At 42.9% G+C, this 14,960-nt stretch overlaps 1 protein-coding gene across 6 annotated transcripts in view; it reads left to right on the top strand.

Annotated features, from left to right (window-relative positions):
• The window catches only part of ADGRG1 (adhesion G protein-coupled receptor G1), a 526,961-nt gene that overhangs the window by 384,480 nt on the left and 127,521 nt on the right, over positions 1–14,960 (top strand). For all 6 annotated transcript variants that reach the window (XR_015302413.1, XM_086945013.1, XM_086945009.1 and 3 more), the window contains 2 exons: positions 12,763–12,907; positions 13,215–13,343. Coding sequence is in view for 5 of the 6 variants with exons in the window: in XM_086945013.1 (XP_086801139.1) it covers positions 12,763–12,907; positions 13,215–13,343 (274 nt within the window). In the remaining variant the exon portion in view is untranslated. The remainder of the gene's footprint in view (positions 1–12,762; positions 12,908–13,214; positions 13,344–14,960) is intronic.

Genomic DNA, 14,960 nt, shown 5'->3' with positions numbered 1-14,960 from the left:
GCAAAAGACCCAGGTGTGTAAACAAACCAGAACCAAAGAAAAAATAATAAGGCAACTTGAAAATAAGCATCAGCAAAAACAGGTAGTTGGTTGATACAAATACGAGGCAGCAGTTTCAGTTAAAAACACTCATGGATACATAAATTAAATTATTGTATCAGCAAAATGTGGAAACGTTGTCCGTCTCTGTAATCGTGTCAACTGTGTTTTGACCCTTCAAGGATAGTAGGGTCTTATCAGGACTAGGGATGCCTGGGTTTGTCTAAACAATAAAACTAAAATTAATTCAGTAGATTATCTTTACAGTTCCTTGGTAGGAGGAGATTTTCTTTGAGGGCATTAGTCTCTTTAATCCACTGTCAAGATTCACTGGTGGACTAATGAATAATTCCACAAAGAGGAAGGGCTAAGATCAATGCAAAGTCTCTGAGGAAGCATGGATCGCTCCTCATAACATGCATGCTCCTGAGGAGCGATCCGTGCTACCTCAGTGACTTTGCATTGATCTCTAGTCCTGATGAGACCCTACTATCCTCCCACAGACGTGTGTTTATTGGCCTGCCCTGTGCACTGTGTACCGCGACTATTTGAAGGCTGAGGGTGGTATTGTGACAGGCAATGTCCATCGCGCAAGCTAACTAACCACATCATGGTTCTGAGTAATTATTCCATGCAGCGCGCTCCACGTGCAGCTAGTCCTCACTCACTAAGACAGTTGCTAATTACACTTAGCAACCACCTCTAGAAGTGGGTTCCAGTCTCGGCATTGGCTCAGCATCCTGGGAAAATCACTTAATCTCCCTGAAAAAATAAGGTGTTATTGTGTAATGTAACTGACGCTTATGTAAAGCACCCCAATACCTTTGGGTCGAGTTTGCACTATGTGTGTATATATTTGGAACTAGTAAAGTTAACAGATATATGGCGAAAGCTTCTTGAATGTGTTAGGTAAGATTTTCTCACAAATTGTAGACAAACGCATCCTATGTGTAGTGTCTTGTGAATAAAAGAACGCTGGAGCTCTTTTGGTTCCCACTGTACACTGTAGGCCTGTGTCATAAGCATTGGAGAGATGACTTGAAGGCAGGCTTAGAATGTTGAGTTCTGACATAAACAAAGCAGAATAAAGACATGTAAAATTATTCTCCATGTGCGGTGTGGTTATTGGCGAGTACCTGGGCTGGCAGCTACATCTGGCAAAGAGATAGGGGACACAAAGCCTGTACACTGAAAGCGCTCTTCCAGAGAATTTGCCATGGTCCAACAAACTGCTTGTGCGTACCATGTGTGCCCCAATCAAAGTGCAGACTCAAAGCTGGCACCAGTGGAATCTCAGCTCAACACCAGCCTTTTTAAAGTGCTTGTAGAGTAAGCGACATTGGAAGTCTGTGTCAGTGGCCAGGAACTTAATGAAGTGGCTGCAAATAAAAGGTGCTGCACCATTACGCAAAGTAATGCCATACGCTATACGGAGTAAGAATGCTAAAGGCGGATGTAACCAGGTTACAAAAGCAGCACACAGCAATAGTTCAGTACAAATTAAACTGAAATTCATGTGCTATGAAGCAGAGATTGACCAAGTGTTTGTGAAGAAGCATTTAAGTATAACGCCAACTAATGGTATCTGTTTTCATGGACTTGTAGTGTACAAAGATGTATCTATTTACCAAAACCATTAACAAATCATCCTGCCACAACATGCTGTGCCGCGGCCCCAGAAAGAGGGTTAGGGGTTGTGCTGGTGTAGCCTTCCCCAGACGAAGTGGCCCACTGCCAAAGCTGCAGCGTAGGGACTCAGAACAACTCCCTAGAATGCCATTCAGTAAAGAGCTCCGAAGAGGAGCCAGGACGAAATCCAAGCTCCAAAAGTCATTAAGGCTGATCTCAAAGCCAGTAAATCACAATGCGTTTGAGAAGCTCTGCCTGACTGAGTTCCACAAAAAGTGCCTGAGAGACCACTATGGTCCATCAATATATATATATATGGCGGCTGCATTCCTAAAACCGCCCATTGCAATTGATAGTGCCAAAAAACATAATATTGGCAATAGATGGACTATGTGGACAGAGACTTTTCAAGATTTCATAGATGCAGTAGATGAAAAAGATGAGAAAAAGATTATAAAGTATCTAAAGAACATGGTTGGTGAAGGAGTGAAAGAAGCAATGAAAACCTACCACAAGAAGGTGAAGGTGAAATGATGTAAGATCAAGTCAAAACAGCCTTTAATGGCAAGTTTAATCTAGTGCCAAATGTAGAACATGAAAGATACATATTCAGTCAAGAACGCCAGACATCAGGTGAAACCATCGTTGAGTTTGTTGAGAGACTGAATGTTCTGGTTAAGCACTATAAATGCAACAAATTTAATGATGAGGAAGCTACCATCCTCTGAGTGATAGATGGATGTCTACGTGATTCCTTTGGATGACGAATGCTGAAGTAAACTCTGAGCTTGAACAAGTGCTCAAGGCAGCTCACACTGAATAGTGTGCTCAACGTCGAATAACTGACATGGAGGCCAGAGGCGCCCCAAGTACTTCAGTCATGAGCATGAAAAGTAATCCAAGGTACAAGGCAGAGGGACACAAGGCAATGTCTCCACAGAAAAAGAAAACATGTTTCAAATGTGGACTGTCATTTCCACATGAAGGTCCTGCCATTAGACACATGTGAATCAGATGTGGTAAAAACAAACCATGTTATGATGACTTGCAAGGCGAAGAGAAAGGCTAGTGTGTCACAGCGTGAAGAAAAAATGACCGACGAACACAAACTCAGCAACATTTGTAGTGCTCCCCAAAGGCTAAGCAGTCACACCAACTAGAGCAAAGTGACATCAAACAAAATCCAACACTGTCTAAATCATCAAGAAAGAGTTCCTCAGCATCAGTTTCCAGTGAAAGTGACAACGAAAATCTTGCAATGTTGATGTTTACTTAAAAAATGCATGCACTTGTGGGGCTCTTCTAATGTGAGAAAAATCCAAAGTGAAGAAAATTCTACACAGAAAAGCACCAAAAACATTCAAACATTGTCCAGGTATCACTCTATAGATAAATGGGTGTTGGATACCACAACCGTGTGTCAATAAATATCATGCTGCTTGAGGAAAAATATCAAGAATTGCCTCCATTACCACAGCTTACGAAGTCCAAAACTAAAGTATACACATGGGCTGCTTTAACGCTCTTAAAGAGTCAAGGTTCCTTTGTAGCCACGATGAAGCATAAGAAAACTGTTGTACAAGCATCTTTTCACGTACTACAGTTTCAAGTGCCTATGTGCTGAGTTTCAGCACCGCAGCTGATATGGGACTAATATCAGTGAACTACAATATGAATGCTCATCATGAAATTGTAAGGCAATTTACTTCATTATTTCAAGGTTAGGAAAACTCTAAACAATGAAAGTAAATTGACATGTAAATGAGGATGTTCGTCCTGTTGCTCAAAGATACATTGAATTGTATTTCACTTGCAAGAAGCACTTGACAAGGAACCTAATTTGTTGGTTAAACATGACATCATTAAACACTCCACTGTTCCAACACCATGGGTTCTTCCCATTGTAGAAGTGCCTAAAAGAGACAGCGATGGAGCTGTATGCATACGCGTTAACATGTGTCAGGCCAACAAAACAATTGAGCGAGAGACACATTCTGGTCCACACATTGCTGATATGATAATTCAATTAAATGGTGCGAATTTCTTCTCTCAACTCTACTTTATTAAAGGATACCACCAATTGGAACTTAAAGAAAAATGCAGGTGCCATACAACCTTTTTACGCATATTGGTTTGTTTCGCTGTGAGCAATTGAGTTTGGTATATCCTATACTGCAGAACTTTTCCAAGACGTCATTCGACGTACTATACAGTCTGTAGTAAATGCATTTAACTACAGTGAGGACACAGTGGTCTTTGAAGCCACACAAAGTGCATGACAAAGCTCTCATGCAAGTATGAAATTTGCTGAATGATGCAGGCTTAACTCTGAATGCTGCAAATGTGAATTCCACGATAAAAGCTTGACATTCGTTGGCCATGACTTTTCTAATGGTAGCATGAAACTTGATCCAACTAAAGTGCAAGCGTTGTCTACTGCATATCCCACACCAGGCATTTCAATGTTATGATCATTTCTTAGAACAGCCAGTTACTGTTTTAGATACATACAAGTATTTGCTATGGTCAGTGCACTCTTACAAGAACTAACAAAAAAGAATGTGTCTTTTCATTGCTCACATGAATGTGGGAAGAGCTTCCAAAAAATCAAGCAAGCTATTGAGAGTGTCACTGAAATGTCCTACTTTGATCCCAAACTTCATACAAAGGTTGTATTTGATACTAGCCCTGTTGGGTTAGGCGCAATCCTTGCACAGTGCAACGGACACCCAAATGCCCAGAGACATATTGTGGCATATGCTAGTAAAAGTCTGTCACATATGAAATGTGCTTACGTGCAACCTGAAAAAGAAAGTTTGACAGTGGTTTGGGGTTGTGAATATTTCCATGTATTCTTGTATGGAAAGCCTCCCACAGTAGTGACTGATCATCAAGCACTGTTGCAGATATTTGGCAATCTCAAAGCCAAAATGCCTCCTCAAATTGAACGTTGGGGTTTCAGGTTACAGGAATACAACTATACAATTCTTCGTAGTTTAGTGAAAGACCAGAATCCTGATGATTATTTTTCAAGAGTGCCATACCAGTTCCCTGATACCCCATCTAAACCAGCAGAGGCCTACATCAGTTTTATTTTGGAATCAAACATCCCAGCTGCTGTGTCCTTAGAACAATTTTTCACTGCCACAAGCCAAGATAGTGACATGTTAAAGTTAAGCCATTGTTGCTCATCAATTGTGGAACCAGCACTCTAGACCTCTCACTAATGACAGGGAGTATTTGGCATTCAAAAATTTAAGAGATGAACTTTCATTGCCTCAATAAAACCTCATTCTGTGAGTTACACAAGTTCTTATTCCCAAGAATCTGCAGCAATTCTTCCGATATCTGAACCATTCAACAGCATTGTCCCATTCCTCATTAGGAAAACCTATGCATAATAGATTAAATCTGGCAGGCACAGTCCTCCCTTAATTTTCTTCCTACAGAGTTTTTTTCCACAAGATACATATGCCCTTGTAGGCCCAGATAAAACAACTTATCTTGGACTGTAGTTTCTTAAGCCAGATTTCCCTAAACACCATGGGGATGTTCTGGAATATAAAGATGAGTTTAGGGAAGATCATCATTTTTATCAGATTGACCCTTTCAATTATGGTCAATGGTAAATGAGCTCAACTTGCCAAAGACTTGCTAATTTCCTTGCTGGCTTTTTTTAAAATTAATGTCTGGAATTCTCTTGATGTCCTGTGAGACCATGATACCCAGATATCTTATCTCTTTTTTTGTTGCTCCCCTGTTGTGTGGCCATATTCCAAGCCGTGGACTCCGTTTTTGTTGTATTTACTTCATAGCCTAAAATACGACTAAATTGGGAAGCCAGATTATACAATATTGAAACCGCAGAGGACAGATCTGAGGTGTACACCATTAGATCATCAGCGTACAAGGCCACCTTCTTTTTCCAACTGCTCTATTCAAAAGGGGGGATCCTGTCCTCCTGCCTGATTTGTACCACCAGGGGCTCTAAATATAAAATAAAAAGTAATGGAGATAAAGGGCATCCCTGTCTAGTTCCCCTCTGGATTTTGAAAGGGGTGGATAGATTTCCGTTCACCAAAACCCTTGATGTAGACGTTTGATATATTAGGCTCACGGTCCTACAGAAGTTTTCTGCTAACTTGCACAGTTTTAATACTTTTTGCAGATAGGGCCAGTTTGCCCAATCAACCACTTTGGTGGCATCTAAGGTAATAATGGCCAAGGGAGTTTTCTGAAGTGTAGCTAAATCTATTGCTCCCATTAGGTTGTAGGTCAGGTCCTGAATCCCAGTCCCTCGAACAAGACCTTTTTGATCCTTGTGCAGAAGGCCCCCCGCCACCCTATTTAACCTCTCTCCTAAAATCTCAGCAAAGATTTTGTAATCACAATTAAGTAGAGAGATAGGCCTTTATGAGTCACAAGAGTTGGGTGGTTTTGCTGGCTTTAAAACCGGCGTGACTGTGACTTCATTCCAGGATGCTGGCATGTCTCTACCTTCCTCGAAAATGTGTGAAAATAGCTTCTCGATTATAGGGGTGAGAACCTCACTCAAGCACTTACAATTCAGCTGGTATCCCAAATGGACCTGCCGCTTTCCCAGACTTGCCTGCCATTATGGCCTTCCTAATTTTACTCCCTATAACGGGACTGTTAAGATTACCGGCCTTTCTATCCCCACTTTTAGCCGGAACACCCAGACCCAAACAGGCCTCGATATCCTCTTCCGTTACTCGTAACTGCTCCTGATATACCTCTTCGAAGTGATTATGACAGGCCTTTTCTATTTCTTTGCTGGTTGTAAAGTTGTTGCCTGATACCTCATTTCTAAGTTTTTATGAACCCTTTCGCCTGATCATTTTTCGTTTTCCAGGCTAGGAGATTCCCACATCCTTCTCAGTATTCAAAGTGCGCAAGTTTGCTTACTTGCCACCGTTTCCTTAATCTCTGTTTGATCACCCCAGCTAGTTCCAATCTAAGAGTCTGGAGAGATGCTTGTATATGCCCTCCTTCCTGTTCCGCCCCTTAAGCTAATAGCTGTTGTTCCAACTGCTGGATTCTCCCCTCTATTCTCCCTACTTCATCTCCATGACTCTTCTGTCTGGATATCTGTAAAGATGTTACATACCCCCTTAGGAAGGTTTTGTAGGCGTCCCATACAACCCCTAATGGGGCACTATAAATATTGGTTGCAAAGAACTCCCGAGTCTCAACACTCAACTTTTCAATCACAGATTCCTTCAATAATATGAAACGATCCAATGTCCACCTCCTCTGTGGTAATTTAACTGGTAGATCCAAAACTAAAGTTATTGCAGAGTGATCTGATAAATGTGCACCTAAGTGTTTAACATCCTTCACTCCTCTTTTCAGATCTTAATCTATTAAAAAGAAATCTAGTATTGAATGACGGCCATACTTTTTGTTATGGAAGGTGAACCCTCTTTAAGTGCCCATTCTATCTCTCTAGATATCTACCCAACCTAGCTGTTTCATAGAGGAATTTAACAGGGTTTGCATCTTACTATTTAAAATTGCTCTGCTATTAGATGAACGGTCCAATTCTGGATCTAGGACTACATTAAAATCTAGTACTAAAATTACAGGATCCGGAAAACGTCATAACTCGATGAGCAATCCTGAAAGAGAACTGGGATTATCTATGTTGGGCCCATAGTACTCAACCAATCTGAATTTATAATGAAAGAACCTAACCTTCATTATAACCCATCTACCTGTCCTGTCTACTTTACTATCTTCTACAGTGTTGTATGGGCACCTTTTAAACAGAATTGCCACTCCTTTAATAGTTAGTTGTTGGGCAGAACAGATAAGATTCTGAACCCAGTGCCTAGACTTAAAAAGACCTCTCATTTCTATGTCAGTTAAGTGCGTTTCCTGCAGTATTAGAAACTGTGCAGGGGTGTCTTTTAAGTATTGTAAAATCTTCTCCCTCCTATGTTTAACTCTTAATCTATTTACGTTCCTAAAGAGAACCTTCAACTGGATACTCTTTTCATTAATCGAATGGGCCGAGTTTTTCATGCCCTCGGGGCACCGGAAACTATACTAAGGCAGACAGGACTCATTTTTTTTAAAACATTCCCACTGCTCCACACCCAGTAACCCTTACCCTCACCCCACCCAATCCCTCCTATGACACCTACCCTGGAGAAACCTCCTTTCCCTTCCTCAAGGGCCTTTACCTAGGCCTATGGGGGCCCTCCTGGGGTCGGAAGGATACAATATACCTTATTGCTATTTGTTGCTCTTCACCCCTTTTTACCCATTGCCATTATTTACTTGACCTGAGGATATTAATGACAGGTTAGCTACAGGGGGATCTACTTCCCAGTTCCTCTACCTTGTCCATTCCTGTGAGAGAGTCTGTAACAAATTATCCGCATCCTCCACCCATCAAAAGGTGTGCATTTTGATATTATGCATTAACCGTAAAGTTGCAGGGAATTTTAACTGTGGGGTGGCACCTAGCTTCTTAAAAGGATCCAGTAATTTCCCCAGCTCCCATTGCTTATTTGCGGTGATGGATGACACGTCTGATCTTATTTTAAAGCTAATTCCGTCTACCATTAAGATTTCATTTTTAGGGCTTTGACCAGAATGTCTACTTTTATCCTGTATGTATGGAAGTGGATTAAGATTTCACCCTCCGCCCCCTCTGGGATTTTCGGCAAGCAGAGGTTATTTTTTCTTTGAACATTTTTAAGAGAGTCAAGCTTTTCTTTAACACCCATCCCACTTTCCTTTAACAGGGTGATCTCTTTCTTGTTTTCCTCAGTTTCAGACTCTAGACCCTTCACTGCTATTTCAAGTGCTACAGTTCTAGCCGGAAGAGCGTCCAATTTATTCTCCATGTTAACCTAATCTCAGCCTGATTTGCTTCAGAGATCTCAAATCAACTTCTGACCTCTGTTGCCAGTAACTGAATCAGGTCTGAAACTGACTGTGGTTCCGTCTGTTGTTCCGTCTGACTAGACGGACCCAACTTAAAGTCTGATATTACTATCTGGCTCTGGCCGATATTCCCTGTGTGTGAGGCCTTTTGCAACTCGACCTGCGGGGGTGTAACCGGACAATCTCGTCCACTAACTGAGGGTTGTCAGCCAACACTTGGAACCTGTTAGGGCTGGTTATCATCTCCATCTTACTTCCTGAGGAACATGCAATGTTATTTGGCGTAGACGTCCATGGGTGTTTTAATATCAAAGTTTTTGGCATTACTTTGAAAAAGATCTCAATGAATGCGTAACTATTACTTTATGCTGTTTGAAGAGGCGCCCTTACCATCCTTGATTTTCCCTTCTTGAGGCTGCCTGCCTCTTCAGTCCCTATCTCAAGAAGGCCTAGATGGTTACTGGCAGTTTTGACAGCTTTTAAGGTATATTGCAAAGTTATTTTGCTAGTTAATAAAGGCCCTGTAACCGGTCCTGTCAGTGCACTCCTTAAGGAGTATCTTCCTTTCTGTGTGGTGTGTGCTACTGTCTCCCCTTCACACCCTCAACTGGTAATGCTTCAGTTCCACAGTATTAATTTGCTCCCAGGGGATTTTATTTTTCACCCTTAAAATCGCCTTTGAATATTTTGTGCGGATAGCACACCTCTTGTTCCCCTGCAGTACACTCTCCCCCCCCCCTACCTGCATCCACCGGTGTACTTTCTGCGTCCTTCAGGGCTCTTTCTGACTCACTTGCACCTAACGCACTGGTGCTGCCCCTCCCTCCACCGCCCTGGACGGGAATGCGTTTGACCGCTCTCCACCTCCTACCCAATTCCAGTGCTTTACGGGACACCCACGGATCCTGAGGGTGCTTTCCAGACTGTTTCGCAACCGCCGCTGCCGCCTCCAACTTCTTTGCTGCCGTGATCAAACATGGCATGAGGCGCGGAGGCCAATCCTCTTCTTCCCACGTCGTAGTGACTGGTGAGCTAATTTTACTTTTGGCAGGGGAAACAATCCCCTTTTCAGTAGTTATCCTCTACCGCATATTGCCTCCTCTTCGATGGGTACAAAAAGCTGCAAAGAAGCCGTCAACAACACTCCTGACTCCCGGAGCCTCCTTGACCCGCCGCTAGCTGGCTGCCATGTTCCCCATCTCCTGGAAAAAGCCAACTCTTGAGTGGTCCTGACGGTCCCGATGTTCCCACTGCTTGCCTTGGTGCTCCTTCAGGAGGCTGCAGAGCCTACACATTAAAAGGTTATTCAAAAATTAGATTGCATCTTTGCAACATGGGAAGTACTCTAAAGAAAGCTACTCAGCATGCTGCATTGGAGAAGCTTTACCTCACAGTTGTTTTAAACACTACTCTTCAAGCTTACAGTTTGACCTATCACTCAACGACAGAGGAAAGCCCTACAACTCTCATGTTTGGAAGCATGATTACCAAGCTGCCCAAATGGGCCAACCTCAGATCCAAGAATGAGGAAGACATTCATACTACGGACTTTGTCCGCAAACAGAAGATGAAAATACATGCTGACAGTCAACGTCCTGTAGTCATGTAAAAGATGTTACCTTTACTAGAGGAGATTGAGTGCTTGCCGGACAATACAGAAATAGAAAGTCTGGTGCTCCTTTTAAGGCTGAGCCCTTTACCATTACTAACACCAAAGGACTCATGGTGACTGCCCAGCGCCCTACAAAGTCCCGTACAAGAGATTCCTCTCATTTACGATATGTGCCCCAATACTCACCAAACATCAATCTTAATGTAGAGACTGGGTCCAACCAGACTGTTGATCACTCTATGCTGATGATTTCACCTCACCTGCTCAGATTATGGATATTTGGACTGCCAGATCCCAGTTTCCAGTGACCGGATCAGGACACGTGATTCAGGCACCACAATGCTTAATTGAATAATTATATGTGCTTGTAGATGTATTGATTCATGAATTTATTCGTATATTTATTTATTTTGCAAAAGTTTCACTTTTTATTTCACAAAGCGGGAGATGTAGTGTCTTGTAAATAAAAGAAAGCTGGAACTCTTTTGGTTTACCCTGTACACTATATGCCTGTGACATAAGCATTGGAGAGATGAGTTGAAGGCAGGTTTAGAATGTTGAGTTCTGACTTACATACAGCAAAATCAAGATGTGTACAATTACTCTCTGTGTGTGGCATGGTCATTGGCGAGTACCTGGGCTGAAAGGACACTGCACTATGGTCCTATTACTACCAGTGGCATAGCCAGTGTGTCAGGCATGGGCCGTTCCTTGAACAAGGGCGGAAATGGGTTCTCTGGCCTCGATTTTATCTCATAAATACAACTTTAATCAGGGTTCAGTGGGCCCCTCAGGCTCTGGGCCAAGTTGCCACTGCACCTGCTGCACCAATGGAAGCTACGCGGCTACCTCCCTTATTACTACACTTAATAAGTGAGCAGTAATTTCAGGGAGAAGAGCCGCTGTTCTATCAAACTCAAAAACTCATTTGAGCAAAGCAGACAACTGAGCAATCCTGCCATCCTGTGTCCACTCTGCTTATTGCAAGCGTTTGTCAAGACGAAACAACTGCTTGCGCTGATTGACCCTGCTGCTTGGTGCCCCCTGCCCTTTTCACCTCGTTCAGTCTGCTGGGTTTTTCCAACAGAGCATTGCATGCTAGACGCTGACCTGCTCAAAAAATAGCATACCAGAAACTACCGTATGTTTTACATTAACATCTTTTCTGAAGAGGATAAGATCATTTGACGATAGTCTCAGCACAGCAAACAAAGATTAAAAAACCCAGTCAAGTTAAGCTTCTGGGCCATGGAAGAAACCAAAGAAGAAATCTATACTATAAAATAGTGCCAGTAAGCTAATTCTTAATCTCAAATAAGGTTTTTCGGTCAAGAAGGCATGACTGCTCTTGTTACCTTCCTCAACCTTAGATCACTAAATGTATAACTTTAAACAGTTCAAAAAGACCTGATTTAAAGGAAATAATGCATGCCCTTTTAGAAGAACCTCTAATCAGTTATCCTGCGGACCGTTATGAAAAGTTCATACCTAAAGCTATTAGAAATAATCCGATGGAAGTATGTGGATTAACGCCGGTGGTCAAATGACTGCGAGAACACGGGTTCGTTCCACTATCAGATTCGTTGCTCCCTAGGCCGACACAATTAGAGTTGCATTTTCTGCTTGACAGATTTAGTGACATAATACATTTGTCAATTAATCATTCTATAAGACTACAAAGCGATCTGCTAATTAATCTCTCAATCATTCCATAAATTCAGAAATCCCACCACCAATACAACACATCTGTCATGACAAGTTTGATGCAGAGAAATAGCTCATCACAGTATTATTTATTTTCGCGGTTTTATATAGCACGAACTTGACCCGAAGGTATCAGAGCAATTTACATGAGCACCAGTTAGGTTACAGACAGACACATTCATTTCTTGTAGACAGAGGGAGATTAAGTGATTTTCCCAGAATCACAGGATGTTGAGCGTCAAGGGCGAGACTGGAACCTGGTTCCCCAGATTTGAGATCGACCGCCCTAGCCCCTTCGGCCAAGTCCTCTCCCCAATTGTCTTCCGGAATCTTCCATTCTTGAGATCTTGAGAAAGTCAACTCCCACTCATAAGGACGGGTTTCAGCGGTGGAGTGGTTCTTGCCAGCAGCAGATATGTGCAAGTATATTCCAGATGATCAATGATTTGTATCCCCTGTTTTTTATTGTTAAGACCCTTTCACTTCATTAACTGGAAACTGCGCCCAGCCCCAGTCCTTTTCAAGTCTGGAAATAAAATATACCTGCCAGACCTTGGTTTTCTTTGACATGAAAATTACGACATTCTCTTTTCTTTGTGAAATTGTGCTTGGAAAGCACTGCATTTATTGATGTTAGATTATCAAACTATGCCTCATTTGTGCTGTGTGGATCTAGGCCTGAACTTTTATTCCAAAACATGTAAAATTGTATTGGTTCTAGTGACTTTTTTTATAGCATCTCTGAGCAAGCGTCCTTATATGTCAATTGTCAAGGCTATGTCCTTGGGCAGTTTGAGAGATCCCCCCGCTGAGGCCTTGCACCCAAACATCTCTCTCAGCTCTGTGTCATTGTCTCCTCGCAGGTCCCTGCGGCGAGTGGAGGCCGCGCTCACTGCCGTGAACTTCAGTGGGCAGAATACAACCTTTGGGAAGGGGCTGGTGCGGGCCTCTGTCATCAAGCTGAACACCAGCAGCTACCAGGGCCTGTTCCTCGACTCCAAGTCCCTGGTAAGTTCTTGGCCTCGCGTGACGTCTCCTTTGTGTTTGGCAGGGACATTAGGGGGCTTCTTTCTGGAACCAGACGTACCGGCTCCTACCTGTAGGTTGCTGCATACAATTGCTGCAAAGTACTTTCGAAAGGAAGGTGGCCTTATGTTAAAAATATATATATATTTAGTAACTTATTGTAGCTTTAGTAGCAGCTCTCTGACAGATGGAGTGTTGGTTAAGTGAACGCTGATTACCAAGCTGTCCCTCTTCTGTGTTTCTGTCATTCCCTGAAAAAATGTCCATCCTTTTGTCCTCCATTTTGCAGTTGAATAAAAGTACATCGAATGAGAAGGGGTCATTCTCAGTGTCTCTGCCCCCGGGGCTTCTGAAGAACGCGAGCGGCGACCAGACAAGACTCCTGATTGTCAGCTTCGAAAGCCCAGCACTTTTCAAGGTAAGAAGGTCAACTGGCACTTGAACTGCGAATGATGGGGGACATTCATAAATCGGCGGGTTAAGGAACTCCACCTTTCACATACATATGTGTGTGTTTGCCCTTGCATCTGTTGTCTGTGACTGTAGGTGTCTCCGTATGTATGTATGCCTCTCTGCGGGTCTGTGTGCTTGTTTAGGGCTCAGGCCTAGTATACACTGCGCAGCGGTGTCACACAGCGAGAGTCCTATTCCAGGCAATTTGAAAATGGACCTTGAAATTCCACACGCTCGTGCGTGTGGATTTCCAAGGTCCATTTCCATTGACCTTCGGGTGTGTGCTGTTTTTAAACAGAACACGCAATAGGCCATAGGCGGTCGCGTAGCTCCGCCTATGGCCTATTGGTGTCTGTTACGTGCACCAGAGGCCATATGTTTTGAATTATCGCGGCTTGACAGCCGCGATAATTCAAAACATATGCTCGCAGTGACGCGCGCACCACTAGGGGCTTTTTTTTTTTACAATCGGATCGCTTTCGCAATCCGTAGAAGTGCTGCTTGTTTTTTAATTTTAAGTTAAAAGGGTCTCTTTGTATGGACTGTGTCAGGGGCAGGGGCGCCCCCTCCCCGCATGACGTCATGCCGCTCTGAAAGAGGCAGGGAGGGGATTTTTGATTTGAGGGAAGCCGCAGAGAGGTGGCTTTATGGCGAGGGGACACTTTGTTGCTGCTGGATAAGCTACCAGAGGAAGGAAAGGAGGAAACCTAGAAGGTAAACTTTATTGTGCCAATGTTTTTTTCATATGCAGAGATAACCCTCTGACAGGCCATGTGCTGTGTGCTTCCTGCCAGGTATTCTGAGAGCATTTGCAAAAAACTGTTTAACACGGAGGGGGTAGGAAGGGAATCTACACTGTACGTTGTGTTGTAGACTGCTGACTCTACGGGGAGGGAGGGAGTTAAGTCCAGCAGTGAGATACGCCCATAGGCACGTTACAATGGTTTTTGCTGCCCACAGACTGTGCGCCGATGTGTTGCGATCTCTGACCCGGCGAGGTTGTTTCTAGCACCTCCCGACATGCCCGTGTCTACTATTGTGGTCTTACAGCGCCGTGAAGTTCTTTGACGAATAATCTCTCCCTTCTATGCTCACACACAAAACCTTCGTCTCTTACTAGCACATTATTTACTTGCAAATGGAAGCAATGTTATATTTAGGGTAGTATAGAGATTTCAGCTGGAAGTTGGCCTTTTTTCTAACATATGATAAATTTCTGACCTTCAGCATTGCTTGCATTGTGCCAGTTTATCAGCTATCACAGGTTAGAGTCAGAATCTTCCCAGTGTCCATAATTCAGTTTTTTTTGCCCTATGATTTCCTTGATTGTTCAAGAGAAGATTTTATCTAGTATGAAGACCAGCTACTAGACAGGAGATGAAGACTCTGCCTAATAAAATTATTGAAGTTCTATTCCAGCCCATCGTAGACATGATTTAAAGTTTCTTTCATAGAAAGTACCATTTTACTCACCATACCTCTGTCCTTTAAAGTTATGGAGCCACAAGATTCTTTAGAGATATGATAGTTCTAATAATGCATCTGTGCATTCAACTCAGAGTCTTCAATATAAAGATAAATC

The sequence above is a fragment of the Lissotriton vulgaris genome, chromosome 12 (assembly GCF_964263255.1).
Source record: "Lissotriton vulgaris chromosome 12, aLisVul1.2, whole genome shotgun sequence".
Taxonomy (NCBI): domain Eukaryota; kingdom Metazoa; phylum Chordata; class Amphibia; order Caudata; family Salamandridae; genus Lissotriton; species Lissotriton vulgaris.
The sequence above is the reverse complement of the archived record's forward strand: the minus strand, read 5'-3'. Positions and strand labels throughout refer to the sequence as shown.